General features: G+C 39.0%; 1 protein-coding gene across 1 annotated transcript in view; it reads right to left on the bottom strand.

Moving 5' to 3' along the window:
• The window catches only part of ABI3BP (ABI family member 3 binding protein), a 343,927-nt gene that overhangs the window by 120,361 nt on the left and 203,233 nt on the right, over positions 1 to 20,333 (bottom strand). Inside the window, exons 18-23 of the mRNA XM_077817412.1 lie at positions 19,905 to 19,979; positions 11,389 to 11,469; positions 9,419 to 9,493; positions 5,710 to 5,775; positions 5,239 to 5,313; positions 4,050 to 4,106 (exon numbers count right to left, since the gene is read on the bottom strand). Coding sequence (XP_077673538.1) covers positions 4,050 to 4,106; positions 5,239 to 5,313; positions 5,710 to 5,775; positions 9,419 to 9,493; positions 11,389 to 11,469; positions 19,905 to 19,979 — 429 coding nt within the window. The remainder of the gene's footprint in view (positions 1 to 4,049; positions 4,107 to 5,238; positions 5,314 to 5,709; positions 5,776 to 9,418; positions 9,494 to 11,388; positions 11,470 to 19,904; positions 19,980 to 20,333) is intronic.

Raw genomic sequence — 20,333 nt, 5'->3', positions numbered from 1 at the left:
TCACTGGCACATGGGAGGATGATTTACAATAGGTCCAATCCTTCAGTAATGTATTTGATCATATGATTCTTTGTGGGCTTGGGAAATAAGAAGCCACTCTGCCTTAGTTTTCTCATCTCTAAAATGGAAATGATAACTACCTGACAGAGGTTCAGTGAGGATTAACTAGCTAATGCTTGTAGCTTTATTGGCACAGTATTGTAGTACTATGAAATATGTTATTAAAAGCTGTTAGACTGAGAGCGGAGCCGGTAATGGGCATGTATGCAAGAGATGAAGGAAATTAATACTTCCAAATGATATAAAATTCTCCAGTGTCCACTGTTTGTACGAGAAAGGGATATTGTTCAGCACAAGCGGATAACACAAAGTTAATATGTTCTTTGACACAGTTTTAAATGTGATCTACAAAGAAAAATAATCAACATGGTCTGTTCCCTTTGTTTCTTTACTATGTAAAAAGCCTGAAACGCTCCCTCCCCCAACATAATGAGCAAACAATCGTTCTACTTGTTTTTTACCTTACAAATATCAGGAATATTAAGTCTTGCCTTCCCTGTTTTTGCCTAAGGAGTCCTCAGGGGACCAAAACTGCATGTGAGCTTTCTCATTACTTTCCTGAATGGCAAGGGGTGTTAAATCTTTAACAAAATGTGTTTTCTTCCTCAGTGTTTGCCAGGAGTTTAAGTTAAATAGGTTTTTAACAAAAACAAACGAAAACATTTTAAACTGAGAAAATAGTATTTCCTCTAAATTGTTCAGGGTTCATTTCCAGGGTGCTAGTGGTATCATAACTAGAATAATTCTCCTGCCATCCATACAACAGTTTTCCAGGGGGGAAAAAAGTTTAAAAGACCTTAATTTCTAATGCTAAAATAAGCGGGGCGGGGGGGGGGGGGGAGGGTGATGAGGCCTTCTTCATATATTTTACAAATACCAGAAAAACCAAAACTTCTTTTGCAGCTAGCCTTTAATGAACAGACATAGAATCAAGGATGTAACTCTCTCGTGTAAAGGCAGATATCACCATGTGAATGGAATGGGACCTGAAAGCTCAAAACTATAACAAGACACACTACTTTCAGAAAAATCTTCCCCTCAGAACCCAGTTGGCTGGCTGTTTTCTCTATCTAGGCAAGTTTCTAGTGTACTGTAATCCATGTAACCTTTAAATATAGTGCCAGGACTATCGCCAGGGGAAGCTAATGACTAGAATACTCAAGAGAACCCAGAGCTCAGATCTTACCAAAGGAAAAGAAAGATGAAAGTAAACTTGTCTGCTAGAGTATCGGCAGAGAGAAAGCTAGGGACTATCTGGGTAAGTCTACACTGCAAAGTAAAACCGCAACACTGTCTCTGAGACCAGGTCAATGAAAATAGCACTGCAGACATTCCTGCTCAGCCTGGAGCCTGGGCTGAGACCCTCTCCTTTGCCAGGTGCCAGACAGCGCAGATGTACCCTCTGATGCTGCAAAATAGCTGATAAAAGTCATTGTGGTCCCAGACTTGGGCTGAAACTTAAGGTTTACAAGTGGCCATTGTAACAAGTATTGTAAAGTTTATCATTGGTTGGTTAGCTCAATTAATTAGAGCAAGGTATTAATAATGCCAGCAACCAGGCAGCAATCCTCACAATGTCTGCAGCTTTAAAAAAGAGACTGATCTTGTGGTTAAGGCATAAAGAAAACACAGAAGGGGCTAAGAAGATCTGGGTTCAACTCCTCCCTTTACCGTAGACTTTCTGGGTGACCACAGGAAAAAAAATCACTTAATCGCTCAGTGCCTCAGTTTCCCATCTATAAAATGGGGAATAATATTTCCATTCTCCCACCTCTGGTCTGTCTTGGATGTTTAGATTGTAAACTCTTTGGGGATCAAACTGTGTTTTATTTTATATATACATATATATATATATACACACACACACACACGCACACACACACGCGCACACACGCACCAGCTACCATAATGTGGACCCAATGTCAGCAGGGTCCTCTATGTATTACAATAATACAAAAAACATCCACAAGTCTGAGGAGGGTCAGGGAGATGCCAATAGATCAGACTTCATCACTTCTATGCCATGAAACTGCACAAAAATCCTCCCCCCCCCCCCAAACTAAAGAACAAAAATCCCACAATGTATCACTACTGCTTTTAACGGTTTTGCCAGCAGTATGTTTTTCTGGGTTTGTGAAACAGCAACACGTTTTTCTTTTTTACATTAGGTAAAATGTAGCTTCTGTATGTGGACAACTATCATTTTTCACAGTTGAATCCTCAGCAGGCAAGTAATTAGTAGTTTAGCACAATTTCAACACAAATCTTTTAACTACCTATACTTTTTACATGAAGAAAGAACTATGTGTAGCTCAGATGCTTGTCTCTTTCATCAACAGAAGTTGGTCCAATAAAATATATTACCTCACCCACCTTGTCTCTCTAATGTCCGAGGACCAACACGGCTACAAGAATAGTACAGACTACATTTTTTACACTCATCTTCAAACCCTGCAAGATCAACACTCATTCCTACAATCCTGCAAGATCAACACTCATTCCTACTTTTCATCTATGCAGAGAATTTTTGTAACTGGGTGGGCTGGACTAGTTGAAACAAACACTTAATGCAAACCACATGCAGGCTATATGTGTAAAACTTGACATCTTTAAACTATTTAATTTAATAGTCAACAAATGTTTCTTATCCACAAAAGCCTCTCTATATCACAAAGACAAAAAGATGATTGGGGAAGGAAACGCTCTTGAAAGTTATAAATAAGTTTCCATTCCATTCACACAAGGTCAACTGCAATTTAACAGTGTTGGTTATCAAAGTTCATAAGAAGCAAGTATGCTAACGAGTGGCTAACTACACCATAGTTAAATTTCTGTGTAAAAGTGCATTTTCAAAGTGCTGTAACATATTTAGGGCCTGATTAACCATCGCTTTACTACAGTTTTACACTGATGTAACTCCATGGAGTTACAATGGCATAAAACTGGAGTAACATAGTAGTGAAGAAAAGAAAAGGAGTACTTGTGGCACCTTAGAGACTAACCAATTTATTTGAGCATAAACTTTCGTGAGCTACAGCTCACTTCATCGGACGATGAAGTTGCAGTGGGGGAGGTTTAGGTTGGATATTAGGAAAAACTTTTTCACTAGGAGGGTGGTGAAACACTGGAATGCGTTGCCTAGGGAGGTGGTGGAATCTCCTTCCTTAGAAGTTTTTAGGGTCAGGCTTGACAAAGCCCTGGCTGGGATGATTTAATTGGGGATGGGTCCTGCTTTTGAGCAGGGGGTTGGACTAGATGACCTCCTGAGGTCCCTTCCAACCCTGATATTCTATGATTCTATGATTCTAAAACAAACAAACAAACACCTAGATAAAAGTAATTAAAGACACTGTCATACATTTGGCGCATTAAGGTAAAGAGAAGTGGTGGGTGGCACAAGATTGCTTAATAAAAGATTATGAGCCTTTAGAGAACAACGGGCTGTAATTACCAGATATGGTTAGTGCCTTTTCTGAAGTTTTGGGTCTTGAAGGAAAAAACTGCATTTCTCACAGGGCTGAGAGAAAAACTAGATTGTCGTTTCCGAGATCATAACAGAATGCTTTGTTGAGCACAGAAAACATATGCCATCAACTTAGTGACAAAGCAGTTGGTCAGCTGCTAAGTCTCCTTTTAAATTAAAAGTCAGTACATTCCACAGTGCAGTCTAATGACAGCAACTTGAAATTGCCTCAAAAGTTGGATGGAATTCTCAGCTTTACAAGGAAACAGAATATTCTGTTCACACAAAGACAACAGCCGTGCACAGTCAGAACCATAAGCATGGGTACAGCTGCATGCTACATGTGTTCAGTGCGTTCTGGAACAGATGACTGATTAAGCAGTTTCATAATGTGCTTGAAAAAGGGAAATAAAAGAAGTGTAAAGAATAAGCTTTGACAGTATGAACGGGAACTGAACTGAATTCTGTGATATGGAAATCTAAAAGGTATGATATTATACACCGAGAAAACATCATCCTCATTTACCAACTTCTGCTTTACTAGCTTCAGGTGTAACAGGTTTCAGAGTTGTTTGAATAATTACTGTAAGAGAAAAAAATAAATCCATTTGAGATGGTCAGATCCTATTGTACACCTCACAAATAATTTCTTTACGTGGTTGCCATTTCGTGTTGCTATGTAGTTTAACAAAATTGCATTTAAGCGTTCTATACAGTAATGAATGGGACAGAATTGCAGATTATACTTTTTTTCAAATGCAAACGGCCTTGGAACTAAGGAAGCCAGAATTAGTGACATTATAGCCAACCTTACAGGTTATGTGGCATCAACTGTGATAGATCTATTTTCCAATAAAGGCTTTAGATCTGATTCTCCACTACTTTGCACTCTGTGCAGTCATTTATCCCTGTGCAAAGTATATGTAACATACCAATATGCACGTTTGTTAGCTTTCTCACCCCCTTTGCACTAATTTTTCACAGGGGAAGAGGGCTACACAAGGTAATTTAGTTGAGAATCAGGCCCTTACTCTATTCTACATTTTATTGATTTACATACCACTTTTACTTTCAAATCATTTTCACAGCAGAAACAAGGCACGAGTTATCTGTGAGAAATAGCAGCTTGCTACTGGAGTGAGGTAACTGGTCACTCTGAGCAAAGTTTTCAAACCTGGGTGCTTAAAATTAACTTGCAAATCTATATTGAGACTCCTAAAAAAAAATGGCCTGATTTTCATAGGTGCAGAGTGAATGTAGCTACCATGGATTTCAGTGGTGTTTGTCAATGCTTAGCATTTCTTCAGATCAGGACACCTAAATGTAGGTGTTGAAACACGTATTTAGATGTTAACTTTAGGTATCCACTGTAAGCCGGGTAAAATTTTAAGGCACTAGGATTGTATACAATAATACTTTGTTATATCCATTTGTATATAATAGGTCAACTGCTACTGTACTTAAAATATGGATGATCTTACAAATCTAATAAACGTATATGAGAAATTTAATCATAATGATCCAGGATTCTAAAGGTGTCAAGCAAAATGTTGTAAATAAATATGCTACTTCATACAGCACATACATGTCAACAGTATTCTTGTTCCCAAAGTAAGTTATACAGAGTAAATTAAGCTAACCATTTGACTAAAAATACAGAGATGTATTCTAAATTTACCTGCCAAAAAAATTAATTTGACAAGAAATATAGTTACCAGATTTGGTTGGTAGCTTTTCTGGGATGCCAGATGGTTTGGATCTTGAAGAAACAAGCTGTGTTTCATCAAAAACTGAAAAGAGAATCTGAGTTTAAAATGTTGAGGGACTTCAGAGGTGATGGGACAGCATGGCACTCAGCTACAGCCAAGTTGCACATTTCAAGATGATGCTGACACAGGGGAAAGCAAGATGGTGGATGGGCAGAAAGTGAGCTGTGAGATGATTGTGTAACATGAAGAGTGAGGTTGGTGACAATATGTCCTTTTAGCAGCAAGCCATTAAATCAGTTCAGAAAATGCTTTTCAGGTGATGATTATGAGGAAACGGTTGATACAGCAGGATCAAACGAAAAGTTTTGCATGTGAGGTTTTGAAGCCGAAGTGTTTGAGCAAACCTTAAGACTATCTTTAGCAGATAGAAGATATGCCAAGATGATGGAAAAAATAACTGAATCATATACGATTTACCCATCACTGTCCCTGGGGTTTCCATGGAAGGAAAAGATGTAGATTTCAGGGCTGGTTTCTTGGCAGCTAAGAGCAAATATGAAAACAATCCTGAGATATTGGGGTAGGCATTCTTTGCACAAGTGGTACCAACTCAAAACTTTAAAACAGAAAAAACATGTCCGTATTTGGTGTTTGTTTTTTTTTTAATCATTTGAGTTTTTGAGAAGATCTGAACTCCCTTGATCTATTGCGGTTTATGAAAAAAATCCAAATATTGTGGTTTGGGCTCATTTTTAATGAGGATGATACAAATATATGTTAAAATCAGAACTAATAAACTAAATTGTTTTCTGTTTCATACAGTAGCTGTCTGCTTCCACATCTATTTTCAATCAGATTCTGAATGACTCATTTTATCAACGGATATGATCCCATGTTACCACCCTGATCAGCAGAAAGGGGAATAGTGATCTTGGACATTATGCAAACAAATACCACATTATTCACAGCTATTGGCAGCAGGACTTTAACTGTATTTACACCCAGTAAGAACTATATGATATTTCCCAAAAGTATCACACTAAACTGCAGGTGTATAAAAAAAGCTGTCTTTTTTAAAAAGTTAAAATTCAAAGGAAATTGGCCATCCACAAAGTTTCTAAATTAAAAAGATGCCTCTCTGTGGTATAATCCAATACAAAAATAAATAAGAAAAACATTCTGGGGGAAAGCAGGGAAAAATTTATGTAAAACACAGCTAAAGATATATTCACAGAAACTAAATTTTACTCTATTTGCTGATCTTATGAGAGATCTGACACTTTCTTGATGCAGTTAATATAAAACCCACTTACTAAAATGTAACTTTTAAAAAAATGTAACATTTTAAAAAGCAATTCAGAAGATAGTCATTTGAAACAATAAGTCAGATACTGTGCAGAAAAGCAAGGTGGTATCATAGGCCTTGTAAGTGTCCTGGCCTCTCTGAGAGTATGGGACTTTTCCCATTTATTTCAGTGGAGGCAGGATGAAGCCAAAATAATACTCTTTAAAAAGAGATTCACAAGAATCATGCTCAAGGTTTGGAAAATCCAGGCTAAAGGACCATGGTATTCAAATTCTATAGGCTGGAACACAGTGTCGAGAGTGATAACAAAAGCATCCAAGCCCCAATCCTGCAAAGTTGTTCAGGTGAAAAGCCCTTACCAACCCCATGGAATGGCACTGACTTCATCTGGTATGTCTACACTCAAGCATGCTGGAACAATTTGTATTGTGGGGGTGCTGAGAACCATTGAACGAAGCTGTAAGCCTTGCATATGATGGAAACCAATTCAAGCCAGGGAGTGCGGTAGCACCTCCAATTCCAGCACCTATGTCTACTCTGTAATGAAAAATCCCGTGGCACCAAGTCTCAGAGTCTGGATCAGATGACTTGGGCTCCCAGGGCTCAGGCTGTGGAGATGAGAATTGCAGTGTAGACATTTGGGCTTGAGCTGAAGCCCAGCCTCTGAGACCTTCCCCCGTCTCAGAGCCCAGGGTTCCAGTTCAAGCTTGAATGTCTACACTGAAATTTTATTGCCCTGTAACTTGAGCCCAAGTCAGCTGACCTAGGCCAGCCTTAGCCATGCCACGGGTCTTTTATTGCTTTGTAGATGCACTCAGTGAGATTCTGACTGTGTAGATCTCCCTCCCAAAATCAGGGTCCAAACCAGAACAATTAAATCACACTTCATGCTATGTGGTCTCAATGGAAGACCTCAAAAGTACAATTTAGAGCTAACCTGAAACAAATTATGTGAATGAAATGCTAGCTTTGCCAGGTGTATCACTATTCTATTTTTTTACCTTTAATTTTGGAAAGCACATGTGGGATTAGATTATTAGTAGTATTATCCCTAATAATTTTGAAGTCAGTAGCTATATTTCAACAAACCATGTTCTTAAAAATTACTGAATATCCTCTCTCTTTAATACTCACTTTAATGGCTTTTCAAGACGTACAATTAGTTCACGGGAAGATGGGGTGTAAATCTACCTCATGCTAGCCTGCCGTTCACTAACTGTTCACGTGGACCCTGAAATTGCTCATTAAGATTTCCCTATGCACTTTGATCTAACCCACTTTGAAATGGGAGTAGATCTAAGTGTACTAGGGAACTTTTAGGGCATGACAGCATGGTCCACACATGGTGCGCAGCATGCCAGTATGAAGTAGATTTACACCCCAGCTTGCTGTGCACTAACTGCTCATCGGGATGAGCCCTAACTGTATCTTACTGGATCTCTTTCACAACAATAGAAATAGATGGCTGTGTTCATTCCACAGGGGAGAGAGCTGCTGGCCTCAAAGCAAATCCAGAAATGCTGTGAGAAATTATAATAAATCAGAAACAAAATCTAAAATCTTTACCAAATTTCTACTCAGTCCTAACTCACGCTGAAGTCTACGGGAGTTTGCTTAAGCATTTCCATGTTAGGGACTTCTTTTGCATGAAGTACATGAACTGAAAAGTACATGCTCTAAATAAACTGCCACTATCACATGATAGGCTGCAGTAGCGTTTAGTGCAAGAATTAACTGAATCAGTACTGTCTCAGGGGAAAGAATACCACTTACCTCACCTGAGTGTTAACTAAGCCTGATCACACTTAAGCAATGAAATTCATGTTCGCAGCATTACAATGGGGTCTTTTGAGTTCATCTTATCTATAAACTTGCGAGTTAGAATTTAGTTGTGAAATCAGGTAAGAAAAAATGTGCTCTGACACAAATTCAAAACAAAAGATTAAAATAACGTAAGTCAAAAAATCAATCAATCAATAAATACGCTCTAGCTCTTGTTAGTAATCATTAGACTTTTTCACTAAAATATTAGTGAGGTTCACTAGCTTACTACTCTAACACCTTAGCATGGGCAAGGATAGTTTCCACTGGACTCTATGGGAACCGCACAAATGCATCCTGGGACAAAATTATGCCCTACGGCAATTGTGGAAGGGTTGTCAGGTTCTCAAGCACAACAGAAGTGCTATGGTCTAAGGTTAAAAAAAATCAGCTGCCGCTTCTGGGTACCCAGCTGGAGACTTATTAAAGGGGACTGATTATCAAAGGGCAAGCCCTCAACACTTTATGAAAATCAGGCCCTTTTAAAATGTGCCAACAGTTGAAGCAACACAAATAACTATTCACATTTGAAAATTTAGGCCATAGGTACATCTCTAACAAGAAGAAGCTAATAACTTCACTAGACAAATCAACTATTTAACAAAGCCATTACACAGCCCACAACTTTGCTGTTGGATGGAATGACAGTTCAGCTGAGAGATACAAGCCATCTCTGAAACTGAAGGGGCATTTACAAGGAAAATGCTAAACCCATGGAACAGATCTTTCGCAAAAAGAAGTTTTTATAGCTCTACTAACTTAATTGGAGCTGTGACAATTTACATGAGCTGAGGATAGTCTCCATATCTTCACAAGTCTTCTAACAAGATTTGTAAGTAAATCATTTTGAGCATCATGTCACTAAAATCAAAACAAGGCTTATGTGGAGCCATAATTTTGCAGTAGAAAAATCTCATGGCTGTAGCATTATAAATCATACAACCACATTATTGTATCTGAGTCATTAAAACCACAAAACCCACCTGGTCATACTACCAACAAATATAACTCAAATAATATTTGTCTCGAAACTCTCAACTTTAGAAATAAGGCAATTACCAGGTTTTGTCTGTAGTATTTTTGGAGTATCAGATATTTTGGATCCAGAAGGAATCAGCTGCATTTCATTAGAAGCTATGATAAAAGAAATAATGAGGTCTTTATTTGCTATGGGTCATTGGGAAAACATGGCACAGAAATTATTCCAGCACACACAAAGTGCATGCCTGAAGCCAGCAATATAAGAATAGGCTGACCACTGAGATACAATTTCATAAATAATGGAAAGAAACATTGTGGAAAGACAGAAAGGAGACTGGAACATGAATATCCTCGGCTCTGTCCTGAACCATCATATGAAGAATCACCTGTCTAAGGAAGACAGAAATAAATATCCAACAATGAAAGTTTATCTGCTTTGCAGTTAAGCAGAGACAACCATGATTTAGTTCTCTTAAAAGCATCCTCTAAAGCAGTGCAGCCAAACAAAGTTAACCTTGCCAAAGAAACTGCAAAGGAAAAAATTGGATTAAAATAAGCTGCAAACAAAACAAAACAAAAAATCACCATTACACAATATTCCCCTGGGCTTCTGAAATGCAGGAGGTATTTTAGTGTTAGGAAATTCTGGAAGCCTGTTTGGAACTGCGAGGGGGGTGAGGGAAAAAGAGAAAGTACAAAATTGATGGGAGTCAGTAGAAATCTGAAAAAAAAATGTGTTTGTTAACACTTGCGGTTCTCTTTGTATAGTATAACAAAAAGACCCTTGTCCCTATATTCCAGTGCTAGTGAATTCAATACAATCTTTTCTTTTATTACTCACCCATATACCTACTAAGTACAGAGTTGCATACATCATTCCATGACTATTCATGCCTGCGCCCCTCTTTGGGAAATCAAGTAACTAGGGGCCAAATTTTCAAAAACTATCTCTGGACTTTTGTTGACAATTTTGCATAGATTTATGTGTATAATACAGGTAGTGAATTTAACATTTTGACATTTCTTAACGCAGAATTGTGACTGCAAGAAGACTGTGGATGCTGCTCCTAACAACAAAACAAAAATGAGTAACTGTTAATGGAGAAAACACAATTTGCAATACAAAGTTTGTGACCAGGATTTTGTATAGGACACTTTTTTCTCCAGGAAGAAAATAAAGATTTCATGCCACGTTAAGCCTTAGTGAGTCGTAAGAGTCATACAAATGACATTTATATTTTAATTGACATTTGATGCCATCAGACAATCTTCCTTGAGTTTTTGATGTTTTGAGCATTTATACATTTAAATAATCAGTTTTGTAATATAACACAAACTGTGTAACCTGTCACAACAGGAGGCTAAAGATCATTTCTAACTTCACCTATGTAGATTTGTATTGCTTTTACCTTGAAAATATACAAGTGTTTTTGTGATTTTTTTTCACACATTAAAAATGGAGCACATGCCATTCTGCAGAGATGTCAGTAGCATAGCATCTCTTATTCTAGAGATACACCTGTTACTGAAGGAATCCAGTCAGGTGAATTTATTATTTTAATGGCACCTACTGTGCATAATAATGTTACAGTACCTGTGGTTTATAGTGAAAATTGTTTCCATGTTATAAGTAATGTATTACCAAGGAGGATTTCCTTGAAGAAGGATCTTGAGAGAAAACCGAGGAGCTGGACGTTTCTCTTGTATCTCTAGAGCATTACTACTAGTGCTACACCTGGTTACAGACAACCCAGAATTTAGTAAAGGGCAGGACAGAATATTAGTTTGAAAATGAGAATACTTGGTATACCTATCAAGAAAACTTTACCAGAGACTATCATCTCACAACGACAGCCTTCTGTACTACATTTTATCTGAGATATATAAATTAGTAGCTGTAAATGTAAAATAACCCAGTAAAATTTAATTAAGATTTTCTTTGGAACAGCTCGCTTCTCAAGTGTTGTAGTAAAAGGTAGGAGAATTCTGGAGCGGAAAAAAGAAGCAAATACTATATATAGAAGCTAAGTAGTCGTCAAATTAGTTACCCAGTATGTTCTGAGTTTGTGCCAGGTCAGGTTTAGGAGTTGATTTTGTTTCTTCAAGTCCACTCTCAGTTTCACTGTGAGCTGGAAAAAAGAATCTAGACTTAATTTTGAATCAAGAACATAAGAACAGCCATATTGGGCCAGACCAATGATCCATCTAGCCTAATTTCCTGTCTTCTGACTGTGGCCAATGCCAGATGCTTCAGAGGGAATGAACAAAACAGGCAATCATCAAGTGATCCATCCCCTTTAGTCCACTCCCAGCTCCTGGCAAGCACATGCTAGGGACGCTCAGTGGAGGGTGTTGCATCCCTGCCTATCCTGGCTAATAACCATTGATGGACCTATCCTCCATGAACTTATCTAATTGTTTTTTGAACCCTGTTATAGTCTTGGCCTTCACAACATCTTCTGGCAAAGAGTTCTACAGTTTGACAGTGTGTTGTGTGAAGAAGTACTTGTTTTGTTTGTTTTAAACCAGCTGCCTATTAATTTCATTGGGTGACCCCTATTTCTTGTGTTATGTGAAGGAGTAAATAAACTTTCCTGATTAATTTTCTTCATACCAGTCAAGATTTTATAGACCTCTATCATATTCCGCCCCTCCCACCCCCCCAGCATCTCTTTTTCAAGCTGAAAAGTCCCAGTCTTATTAATCTCTCCTCATATGGAAGCTGGTTCCATATCCCTAATCGTTTTAGTTGCCCTTCTCTGTACCTTTTCCAATTCCAATATATCTTTTTTGCATTGGGGTGTCCAGATCTGCATACAGTAGTCAAGATGTAGGTGTACCATGGATTTATATAGTGGCATTATGATATTTTCTGTCTTCTTACCTATCCCTTTCCTAATGGTTCCTGACATTATTTAGCTTTTTTGGCTGCTGCTGCACATTGAGTGGATGTTTTCAGAGAACTATCCACAAGGACTCCAAGATCTCTTTCTTGAGTGGTAACAACTAATTTAGACCCCATCATTTTGTATGTATAGTTGGGATTATGTTTGCCAGTGTGTATAACTTTGCATATATCAACATTGAATTTTATCTGCCTCTTTGTTGCTCAGGCACCCAGTTTTGTGAGATCCTTTTGTAGCTCTTCGCTGTCTGCTTTGGACTTAACTATCTTGAGTAATTTTGTATCGTCTGAAAATTTTGCCACCTCACTGTTTACGCCTTTTCGAGATCATTTATTACTATGTTGAACAGGACTGGTCCCAGTACATACCTCTGGGAGACATCACTATTTACTTCTCTCTACTCTGAAAACTGACCATTTATTCCTACCCCTTGTTTCTATCTTTTAACGAGACACTGATCCATAAGAGGACCTTCCCACTTATCCCATGACTGCTTACTTCTTGTAAGACTGTAAGCTTACAAGTTTCAGAGTAGCAGCCGTGTCAGTCTGTACCCGAAAAAGAACAGGAGTACTTGTGGCACCTTAGAGACTAACAAATTTATTTGAGCATAAGCTTTCATGGGCTACAGCCCAATTCATCGGATGCATAGAATGGAACATATAGTAAGAAGATATATATATATATACACACACACACACAGAACATGGAGTAAGAGGCTAATTAATTAAGATGAGCTATTATCAGCAGGAGAAAAAAAACTTCTGTAGTGATAACCGAGATAGCCCATTTAGACAGTTGACAAGAAGGTGTGAGGATACTTAACATGGGGAAATAGATTGAATATGGGTAATGACCCAGCCACTCCCAGTCTCTATTCAAACCCAAGTTAATGGTATCTAGTTTGCGTATTAATTCAAGCTCAGCAGTTTCTCGTTGGAGTCTGTTTTTGAAGCTTTTCTGTTGCCAAATTGCCTTCTTTAAATCCGTTACTGAATGGCCAGAGAGGCTAAAGTGTTCTCCTACCGTTTTTTGAATGTTATGATTCCTGATGTCAGATTTGTGCCCATTTATTCTTTTGCATAGAGACTGTCCGGTTTGGCCAAAGTACATGGCAGAGGGGCACTGCTGGCACATGATGGCATATATCACATTGATAGATGTGCAGGTGAACAAGCCCCTGATGGCGTGGCTAATGTGATTAGGTAGTATGATGGTGTCACTTGAGTAAATATGTGGACAGAGTTGGCATTGGGCTTTGTTGCAAGGTTAGGTTCCTGGGTTAGTGTTTTTGTTGTGAGGTGTGTGGTTACTGGAGAGTATTTGCCTCAGGTTGGGGGGCTGTCTGTAAGCGAGGACTGGTCCCAAGATCTGCGAGAGTGATGGATCATTTTTCAGGATAGGTTGTAGATCTTTGATGATACGCTGGAGAGGTTTTAGTTGGGGGCTGAAGGTGACGGCTAGTGGCGTTCTGTTATTTTCTTCGTTGGGCCTCTCCTGTAGTAGGTGACTTCTGGGTACTCTTCTGGCTCTGTCAATCTGTTTTTTCACTTCAGCAGGTGGGTATTGTAGTTTTAAGATTGCTTGATAGAGATAGTCTCTGTCTTAGGGCTTGGAGCAAATGCGGTTGTATCTTAGAGCTTGACTGTAGACAATGAATAATGTCCTGGATGGAAGCTGGAGGCATGTAGGTAAGTATAGCAGTCAGTAGGTTTCCGGTATAGGGTGGTGTTTATGTGACCATCACATATTAGCATAGTAGTGTCCAGGAAATGGACCGCTTGTGTGGACTGGTCTAGGCTGAGGTCAATGGTGGAATGAAAATTGTTGAAATCACTGTGGAATTCCTCAAGGGCTTCTTTTCCAAGGGTCCAGATGATGAAGATGTCATCAATGTAGCGCAAGTAAAGTAGGGGAGTTAGGGGATGAGAGCTAAGGAAGCATTGTTCTAAGTCAACTATAAAAATGTTGGCATACTGTGGGGCCATGCGGGTACCCATAGCAGTGCCACTGGCTTGAAGGTATATTGTCCCCAAATGTGAAATAGTTGCTGAACACAATGCCATCAACAGCCTCAGGAACAACTCTGACATCATAATCAAAAAGGCTGACAAAGGAGGTGCTGTCATCATCATGAATAGGTTGGAATATGAACAAGAGGCTGCTAGGCAGCTCTCTAACTCCACCTTCTACAGGCCATTATCCTCTAATCCCACTGAGGATTACCAAAAGAAATGACACCATCTGCTCAAGAAAGTCCCTGAAAAAGCACAGGAACAGATCTGTGTAGACACATGCCTAGAACCCCGACCAAGGGTATTCTATTTGCTACTCAAGATCCATAAACCTGGAAATCCTGGATGCCCCATCATCTCAGGCATTGGCACCCTACCAGCAGGGTTGTCTGGCTATGTGGACTCTCTCCTCAGGCCCTACGCTACCAGCACTCCCAGCTATCTTTGAGACACCACTGACTTCCTGAGGAAACTACAATCCATCAGTGATCTTCCAGAAAACACCATCCTGGCCACTATGGATGTAGAAGCCCTCTACACCAACAGTCCACACAAAGATGGACTACAAGCCATGAGGAACAATATCCCCGATAATGTCACGGCAAACCTGGTGGCTGACCTTTGCGACTTTGTCCTCACCCACAACTATTTCACATTTGGGGACAATATATACCTTCAAGTCAGTGGCAATCCTTGTAAGCTTTTGTTTAGCCAATGTCCACAGACTGGTTTTTGGGTTTTTTTGTTTTTTTTTGTTTTTTTGAGGCAGCCAACAAGCTATGCTATAGGATTAGAACAACTTCTGCAATAGCACAGCTCCACCATCATTAAAACTTGTAACTTTGATTTGAGAAGTGAAATCCAACATGGATATGATTTTGGATTTCTTTTGTGGCAGTTTTATACAGACAATAGGAAAATAAACCCCCACAAAGAGTAAAATTGAGATCTGGAGCTCATGAAGTGTCTTTGCAAAAGTTTGCCAAATTCAATACTTAACCTGCTACAAACAAAATGTATAATACCACAGTGATATCCATAAAACACTTTTCCCCACCCATATGGGACTGTTTTATTAGTCTAACACTGAAACTTTACGATGGAAAGATTCACCAAGTTATCCTAAACTCTTCCCTCTGTCCAGTATTATTATTACATTATACTTGTCAGCTGCTGTTCATTACTATTATGTCTACTGATATAAAGTAAAGCACCTGTAGTGTATGGCGTATTTGTTCATCATAATTAACCTCAATTGCTACCCAAATTTTATTGGGCTAGTGCACAACCACGTGCACCCAGTACTCCTGTGGACCTAAATAACTTTTTTGGGTGTGCAAGGACTACAGGGCCAACTTATTAAAGACCAAATTCTGGCAGTTGTTTTGTCTAGCAATAGATGCCATCCAGAAAACTGATGCACAGCAACGGCAAAAGTTTTCTATTTCATTCTGAATCACTCCATGTAACACGAGCTGCAAAGGGACATTCCAAGATAGAATCGAGATGTGAGTCAACAGTGTTGCCAAATCATATTTGGTGTTTTTCTTAAAGCTCCAGTTCATAGATTTTAAGACCAGAAAGGACCATTAGATCATTAGACTCGTAGACTTTCAAGCTAGAAGGGACCATCACAATCATCTAATCTGACCTGCACATTGCAGGCCACAGAACCTCACCCATCCACTCCTGTAATAGATCCACAACCCTAACCTCTGGCTGAGTTACTGAAGTCCTCAAATCTTGATTTAAAGATTTGATTTAAAGTTAAAGAAAATCAAGCACTGACTATAGTTCAAACCAGCAAGTGAGCCGGGCCCCCTGCTGCAGAGGAAGACAAACCCCTCCCGCACAGGGTCTCTGCAAAACTGACCTGGGGAAAATTCCTTCCCAACCTCAAATACAGTGACCAGTTAGACCCTGAGCATGTGGGCAAGACCCAGCAGCCAGACACCAGGAAAAGAATTCTCTGTAGAAACTCAGTGACCTCCAAATCTCCTCCATCACTGGCCACTGGAGGAATTTACTAACAGCAGTCATGGATAGGATATATGCCATTGTACTGTAGGCAACCTCATCACATCAGCCCCTCCATAAATTTATCAGACTCAGTCTTGAAACAAGTTAGGCTTTTTGCCCCACTTCTCCCCTTGGAAGGCTGTTCCTGAACTTCACTCCTCAGATGGTTAGAAACCTTCATTTAATTTCAAGACTAAACTTCTTAATGGCCAGTTTCTATCTATTGATTCTTGGGTCAATATTGGCGCTTAACTTAAATAACTCCTCCCTTTCCCTGGTATTTATCCCTCTGATATATTTATAGAGAACAATCGTATCTCCCCTCAGCCTTCATTTTGTTAAGCTAAACAAGCCAAGCTCCTTAAGTCTTGTCTTGTAATGCAGGTTCTCCATTCCTCTGATCATCCTACTATCCTTTCTCTGCACTTGTTCCAGTTTGAATTCCTCTTTCTTAAACATGGGAGACCAGAACTGCACATAGTATTCCAGATGAAGTCTCACCAGTACCTTGGGCAATGGTAACAACTCTTCCTTATCTCTACTGGAAATACCTTGGCACAAAATCAGAAAGGCTAAAGCACATAATTAGTTACATCTAACATAAAAGGGACATAAAAGGCAATAAGAAGAAGTTTCTTTAAATACATTAGGAGCAAAAGAAAGAATAAGGAAAGTGTAGATCCTCTGCTTAGTGGGGAAGGAGAGCTAATAATTGATGATGTCAAGAAAGCAGAGGTGTTGAATGCTTATTTTCACTTAAAAGGGTGACCAGATGCTCAATACAATTAATATTAACAATAAGGGAGAAGGAATGCAAACCAAAATAGGAAAAGAACAGGTTAACGAATATTTATATAAGTCAGAAGTATTCAAGTCTGCAGGGTCTAAAAAAATTCAACCTACGGTACTTAAGGAGCTAGCTGAAGCTATGTTGGAATCATTGGAAGTTATCTTTGAGAACTCATGGAGGATGGGTGAGGTCCTAGGGGACTGGAGTAGAGCAAACATAGTACCTATCTTTAAAAAGGGGAACAAAGTGAACATGGGGAATTACAGACCAGTCAGCCAATCTTCGATACCTGAAAAGATACTGGAACGAATTATTAAACAATCTATTTGTTAGCTCCTAGATGACAATAAAGAATAGCCACCATGGATTTGTCAAGAACAAATCATGACAAACCAACCTAATTTCCTTCTGTGACAGGGTTACTGGACTAGTGGATAGTGGGGGAAGCAGTCAGTGTGATAGATCTTGATCTAATGAGGCTTTTGGCACAGTCCCACATGATTTTCTCATAAACAAAGTAGGGAAATGCACTCTAGATGCAATTTTTACACGGTGGGAGCACAACTGTTGAAAGACCATAAAAAAGTAGTTATCAATAGTTTTCTGTTAAACTAGGAAGGCGTACCTAGTGGGTCACCCAGGGGCCTGTCCTGGGTCTGGTACTATTCAATATATTCATTAATGACTTGGGTAATGGAGTAGATAGTATGCTTATGAAATGTGCGGATGACAACAAGCTGGGAGGGGCCACAAGCACAGGATTAGAATTCAAAATGACCTTGACAAATTGGAGAATTGATTTGAAATCAGCAAGATGAAATTCAATAAAGACAAGTGCAAAATATTTCATTTAAGAAGGAAAAATCAAGATGGGGAATAACTGGCTAGTGGTAGGTTACAGTGGATGACAAACTGAGTATGAATTAACAATGTAATGCAGTTACAAAAAAGGCCAGTATCATTCTGGGATGTATTAACAGGAGTGTTGTAAGACATGGGAGGAAATAGCCCTACTCGACACTGGTGAGGCCTCAGCTGGAGTACTGTGTCTAATTCCAGGTGCCACAATTCAGGAGAGATGTGGGCAAACTGGAGAGAGTTTAGAGGACAGCAACAACGATTAAAGGTTCAGAAAACCTGACCTCTGAGGAAAGGTTAAAAAACCTGGGCATGTTCAGTCATCAAATATGTTAAGGGCTGTTATAAAGAGGACGGATCAATTGTTCTCCATCTCTACTGGAGGTAGGGCAAGAAGTAACGGGCTTAATCTGCAGGAAGGAAGATTTATGTTAAATAGTAGGAAAAACTTTCTAACTAGAAAGGTAGTTAAACTCTTTGGAATAGGTTTCCAAAGGAGGTTGTGGAATCCCTGTTTTAAGAACAGGCTGGACAAACAGTTGTCAAAGGGGTTCTAGGTTTACTCAGTGCAGGGAGCTAGACTTGATAACCTCTCAAGGTCCCTTTCAGCCCCACATTTCTATGATTCTGTGAAATAATCAATGTGTGCCTTATTTCTAATTTGAATTTGTCTGGCTTCAGCTTCTAGACATTGGTTTTTGTTAATACTTTCTTTGCTAGATTAAAGAGTGCTTTAATTTCCAGTATTTTCTCGCCATAAAGATACTTATATACAGTAATCAAGTCATCTCTCAAACTTCTTTTTTGATAAATTAAAGAGTTCCTAGTGTTCTGTGCCACTGTCCACTTAAAAGAAAACGTGAAGGCTCCATACAGAGCAGCTGCTCAGACGCCACAACGGCCTCCAAAGCAGCAGCAGCTGGAGGACTTCACTGAACAGCCTGGTACCCACAGTAGAGCGCTGAGGGCTAGTTTCAAAATGCCCTAATAAGCTGCCACAGGTAGAGCTAAGGCATGTTGCAGTGGTCCACCTACTATTTTTAAAATCTGAAGTAGCCACTGTACAGAGCTGTTTCCAGCCAGAACACAGACTCACAATAACGCTCCATTTTACAATGTAATGTGCTTCTGTTTTGTGGCCAGTGCTAAAGAACTAGAATTTGTCTCTCTATTACTGTCAGCAGTGAGAGAGCTGGAGAGATTATCTTTATTTACGGCACTTACAAAAGTTAAAACAACTATTTAGCCAATCAGAAACCATCATACTGATCACTAAGATATATCACACATTCTAAAAATAAAAAAAGTTTTTATTTCTGGCAATTCAGGCTTTTGATTAGTGAAATACTGGATTTTTTCTCTCTCTCTTTTTGAGGGCCTGATCACCACCAGCACAAGGTGCTGGCAAGTGGCAGTCTCAGCTTCAGAAAATGGGGGTTTAATCTTACTCCTACAGATTTCAATCGGAGCAGGGCTGTGCCCTCAGTCAAATGGCAACCATGTCGGTGCTGAGAAGAGCATTAATTCTCTTCAGGGACAGCATTATACTATACCACATGTGTAGATTTTCAGGAAATATCTTTATATAATTTTATTTTCACTTGAAATAAATAAATGTAGGCAGCATTATAAGAGATTAATCAGAACAACGGGTAAAAGAGATTGCCATAACAGCAGCAATTTGCATTTCATAATTTGGAGATATTATTTTATCTTTTTATTGAATCATGAATTATTCAAGGCAACTTGAACATTTAAGTTAGGGTTTGTTTGTTTTTTAAAGGCACTGAAAAGTATTATAAGTAAATTGCTAGATTTTCAAGTTATATTTATTAGGCCTATTACACATAATATTATGCAGCCTATTGCAAAAGCTCTTTTTTAATACCACATCCGTGAAAGGGAGAGAGATTTCGCTAAGGCAGTCTTTGGTAGCCCTCACTCTACAAAGAAAGTAGCATAAACATAGTATTTACCCAGAGTGTTCAGTGGTAATTCAGGCGTAGGTGCTATGCTAGCTTCTGCAGATTCCAGTTCATTTTTACTGTGAGCTATGAGAAATAAGAGAGTTATTTTTTTCTTTCAGTACACATTCGCTTTACATTTTGTCCACAACACGCTAAGCATGCTTTAAGCCAGAACTGACCTGACTGGTTTAACAGCTGTAACATCTCATTTCATAAAGGTAGCATGCTATATGATGGGGTCTAAAATGGCTGTTACCACTCAAGAAAGAGATCTTTGAGTCATTGTGGATAGTTCTCTGAAAACACCCACTCAATGTGCAGCAGCAGTCAAAAAACCTAACAGAATACTGGGAATCATTAAGAAAGGGATAGATAATAAGACAGAAAATATCATATTGCCTCTATAAATCCATGGTATGCCCACATCTTGAATACTGC

The sequence above is a fragment of the Eretmochelys imbricata genome, chromosome 1 (genome assembly GCF_965152235.1).
Source record: "Eretmochelys imbricata isolate rEreImb1 chromosome 1, rEreImb1.hap1, whole genome shotgun sequence".
Lineage (NCBI taxonomy): Eukaryota > Metazoa > Chordata > Testudines > Cheloniidae > Eretmochelys > Eretmochelys imbricata.
Note: the sequence above shows the minus strand (reverse complement) of the source record. Positions and strands in the feature narration are given on the sequence as shown.